The 5,000-nt window shown below is 44.3% G+C and overlaps 1 protein-coding gene across 1 annotated transcript in view; it reads right to left on the bottom strand.

Moving 5' to 3' along the window:
- The window catches only part of ankfn1 (ankyrin repeat and fibronectin type III domain containing 1), a 117,892-nt gene that overhangs the window by 38,160 nt on the left and 74,732 nt on the right, over positions 1–5,000 (bottom strand). The window contains exon 8 of the mRNA XM_062531163.1: positions 2,366–2,566. Coding sequence (XP_062387147.1) covers positions 2,366–2,566 — 201 coding nt within the window. The remainder of the gene's footprint in view (positions 1–2,365; positions 2,567–5,000) is intronic.

The raw sequence follows: 5,000 nt of genomic DNA, 5'->3' as shown, positions 1-5,000 counted from the left end.
TCTATCACATTCTGACTACAGTAATTTCCTGTGTATTAACCGCAATGTGTATAAGCCGCAGGGCAGTGTTTTCATGCAAGTTAAAAGAAACAAAACCATATTAACTCTCCCCCGTGTATTACAGTAACTTCACAGCTGAAGAAATGTTGCACTCTTATTCTATAACAGCATTGACAGATGCAGCGGTAATTCCTACCTAAAGTCTCCTTTGCATGGTAGCTTACTGCATTCCCATATGAAAAAGAAATAGAAAAAACGTATACTGCCAGCAATGTGTTTTATATACAAAACGTGTATGATTTACTCTTGAAAGTGGCCCCTTTCTCGTTTTCCTCATACATGTCATAGCCCTTACAGCCTTAAAGCCTCCTTTGCATGGTACTGTAGCGTACTGCATTGTAGCTAACTATAGCTTACTGTATCTTATTATAGCATCTGCTAAATTAACTAATGTCAGCGTAAAATGTCAACGCAAAGAGGTGAGAAACAGATCAAAGCTTACTCAGATCATTAGCACTGATTTGCACATATAGTGGAATTACTCATTCATAAAACTGAATGTACTGTACCATGACGTGTGTGTGCTATTTGAAGTGTGAGGAAATGTCACTATGGTAAATGCCATCATATCAAAGCCCACTGAGGCATCTGCACTATGCAGTCAAGATTCAAGAATAGAATGGCATCGCTACTGTAATTGGTGTGGATTGCTTGTGTAGATAAGATAGATTTCTATTTAGCAAGTGACACAGTAGACTGTCAGATGCTAATTCAAGTATGCAATTACTTTAAAAAAAACAATTCCATTAAGCTATTATTAAAGACACATGATCTTACAGTAAATAAGAATTTCAGTTCCGTAGTGGTGAGAGAGCGGTCAGAGCAGTGTGTGTGTGTGTGTGTGTGTGTGTGTGCTTGAGTAAATGAGCGAGTGAGTGAGTGTCTGCGTGACTGAGTGTGTGTGTGTGAGTAAACAAGTTAGTGTGTGTGTGTGTGTGTGTGTGTGTGTGTGTGTGTGTGTGTGTGTGTGTGTGTGTAAGAGAGAGTGTGTGTGTGTGTGTGTGTGAGTGGTGCAGAGGTCCTCCACAGCCCTCTCAGCTCAACCACAGGGCTCCTCAGAGCGAAAATGTCAGTGCTCTTTTATGTGAGCACTTCAATCACCTGATTCCCTGACACACACACACACACACACACACACACACACACACACACACACACAGACACACACACACACACACACACACACACACGCGGCTGGACTGAGACTAGCTCCTGTGTAATTTACTCTATATCACATTGATGATATGGGACTGGAATAGCCGTAGCTCTGTGTGAGTAGTGGACAGCTGACTTAGAGACATGTCTGCTGGTATTTGGGATGATTAAGGTCAACAGCCTCCATTTCTCATTCCTGTCCAGCACAGTCCACTCTGGGTCGGGTCCACGAGGGCACACACACACATACACACACACACACACACACACACACACACACACACACACACACACACACTGCACTGATACCACCGTAACACTCCATAAGGCACACTCACACAACCATAAATTAGTACACAAACCCCACCATATTACACCACACACACACACACACACACACACACACACACACACACACACACACACACACACAAATAACACACTGTACTTACACCACTATAACACACTCCATAACACACATTGCTCTCATACCACCGTAAGATACTACACAAGCCCCACCATAACACACCACACACACACACACACACACACACACACACACACACACAAGGCAGACACCTAGACATCTCAGCATGGAGGAAAAGCCAGTTGATCACTGACTAAACACTTCAGCCACAAACACACACACGCACACATACGCCAGCAAGACTAGACAAATCATAGGGTTGATTCAAATTACCTGTATTAATGTGTATAGTACCTTTAAATACTAAAATCAAATAGCTTTACTCTTTTTCAAATCAACTGTAATGATTTATTTAGTTGCAAGTAAAATGTCAACACATTTCGACTCTTCACCACACAAAAGGCAACAAAAGGCGAATCAATGAGTAAATCAATAGGGATAGTCTGCCTGTTGTGTGTTTACCTTTAAGTTTAGAAAGCTGAAGAAGCGGTCAGAAGGGTGCGCATGACTGTGTGTATGTGTGTGTGTGTGTGTGTGTGTGTGTGTGTGTGTGTGTGTGTGTGTGTGTGTGTGTGTGTGTGTGTGTGTGTGTGTGTGTGTGTGTTTGTACTCACGCGAGTTGCGTGGGTGTGTGCGTGACTGTGTGTGTGTGTGTGTTTGTGTGTGTGTGTGTGTGTGTGTGTGTGTGTGTGTGTGTATGTGTGTGTGTGTGTGTGTACTCACGCGAGTGCTCGAAGCCCGTCTTCATGCGCTGGTAGAGCTTGCAGCGCCACTCCCAGGCCTTCAGCTGCTTGTCCTTCGCGCTGTCCGGCGTGTCCAACGTCAGGCTCTCCCTCATCACCTGATTGGCCAGTTCACCCGCCTGTCTCTGCGCCTCGTCCACTAGCGCAGTGAGGTGGGCCTCGCGGCTCTCCAGACTAATGACTGGAACATAGGAACACAACATCCACCAATCAGAAGCCACAATAACACACCATTCACCAATCAGAGGCCACACAAACACACCATTCACCAATCAGAGGCCACAAGAACACACCATTCACCAATCAGAAGCCACAAGAACACACCATTCACCAATCAGAGGCCACAGGAACACACCATCAACCAATCAGAAGCCACAGGAACACACCATCCACCAATCAGAGGCCACACAAACACACCATCAACCAATCAGAACCACAGGAACACACCATCAACCAATCAGGAGCCACAGGAACACACCATCCACCAATAAAGAACCACAGGAACACACCATCCACCAATCAGAAGCCACACGAATGGGGCACTGTAGCTTAATACAGTTGCGCATGTCTGTGTGTGTGTGTGTTTGTGACTGTGACTGTGTGTGAGTAGGTGTGTGTGTGTGTGTGTGTGTGTGTGTGTGTGTGTGTGTGTGTGTGTGTGTGTGTGTGTGTGTGTGTGTGTGTGTGTGTGTGTGCTGCCTGTGGAAGTGAGCCATGCGTGTTTGTGTGAAAGTGAGCTATGCATGTTTGTGCATAAGTGTGCGTGTGTGTGTGTGTGTGTGTGCGCGCGCACATCTGTGTGTGTGTGTGTAATGAGGGGATAAAGCCTGAACCCACAGCAGGCAAAAGGAGAGGCCCTCCAGGTGCGATGGGAGGTGTGTGTGTGTGTGTGAGGGGTAAGAGGTGTGTGTGTGTGAGCGGTAAGAGGTGTGTGTGTGTGTGAGCGGGAAGCCTCCGGAGGGTGAGAGATGAGGGGGAGTGCTAGCGAGGGGCAATTAGTCCCAGCATGCCGCGCTGAGACGCGGCCGAGTGGAGCTCACCTAATGACCATCCTTTAATCCCATTCAGGAGACGGACCAGCACACCATTCATCTCTTTCACACCAAACCAATCATCTCTCTGTCTCATTCAAACACACATCATCTCTCAGTTTATCACACTCACACACACACACACACACACAAGGTACCACTCTAGAGACTCCCACTGACTCAGCCTACGGGACTAATTGCTACCTGCAGGCATTCAATCATTCCGTGGCTCAGCACCAGCAACAAGCTATCAGTCAGTCACTCCGCTCAACTCAGAACAGCCTGCTGGTGTGTGTGTGTGTGTGTGTGTGTGTGTGTGTGTGTGTGTGTGTGTGTGTGTAGTGTTTCTGGTGGTATACAGTATGTGTGTGTATGTTTGTGTGGTGTGTTTCTGGTGGTGTATGTGTGTGTGTGGAGTGTTTCTGGTGATAGTGTGTGTGTGTGGAGTGTTTCTGGTGGTGTATGTGTGCGTGTGTGTGCTGTGTTTTTGGTGGTGTATGTGTGTGTAGAGTGTTTTTGGTGGTGTATGTGTGTGTGTATGTGTGTGTGTGTGTGTGTGTGTGTGTGTGTGTGTGTGTGTGTGTGTGTGTGTGTGTGTGTGTGTGTGTGTGTGTTTTTGGTGGTGTATGTATGTGTGTGTGAAGTGTTCCAGGTGGTGGTGGTAGTACCTAAATAGTGAACCTGCATTGTACAGTGGTAAAAGGTGTAGCTTAGAACCTGAAGAACCTCACCCTTTATACTAGTGAAGGAGGAATGCAGGAACATGTGCACCTGTGCATTATAACATATAAGTAAACGTCTGTCTTGCGCGTTACAACTTAAGTAAATGTCTGTGTTGTGCGTTGTAACGTATTAGTAAACGTCTGTGTTGTGCGTTAACTTATTAGTAAACGTCTGTGTTGTGTGTTATAACTGATTCGTAAACGTCTGTGTTGTACATTATAACGTATTAGTAAACATCAGTATTTGGCATTGTAACTTATAAGTAAACATCTGTGTTGTGCGTTATAATGTATTAGTGAACATCTGTGTTGTGCGTTATAAGTAAACGTCTGTGTTGTGCGTTATAACTTATTAGTAAACATATGTGTTGTGCATTATAATGTATTAGTAAATGTCTGCATTTTGCGTTATAACTTATTAGGGGTGTAAATCGGAGCCATCATGCCGATTCGATTCGATTTCGATTTCCTAGGTCAGCGATTCGATTCTTTTCGATTATTTAGAATTCCCACCGATACGATACGATTCGATTCGATTCGATTTTTACATGATATTTATTAAGTTTAAAAAATCTAGAAAAATAGAAATAATTTGCCTTTTATTGAGAATACAGAAACAGTAGCCTATTCTATTCACATGATGTGTATGTTACAGTATAAACAGGGCCAAATGATCTTTCTACCAGCCTTTTAGTGCAGTTTCTTCCTCCACACACTGTGACATACAGTACAGTAAGCTACCTGCTGACTGTGAGATAACCTAATACAAATTGTAGGCCCAATATATCTGCTATTGCATATGCATGTGTGTAATCAATATTAGAAGATTAATTAGCTAAACGTTTAACTTTAGGTAATTTAA

This window comes from Sardina pilchardus, chromosome 3, assembly GCF_963854185.1.
Source record: "Sardina pilchardus chromosome 3, fSarPil1.1, whole genome shotgun sequence".
In the NCBI taxonomy this organism is placed as follows: domain Eukaryota; kingdom Metazoa; phylum Chordata; class Actinopteri; order Clupeiformes; family Clupeidae; genus Sardina; species Sardina pilchardus.
Note: the sequence above shows the minus strand (reverse complement) of the source record. Positions and strands in the feature narration are given on the sequence as shown.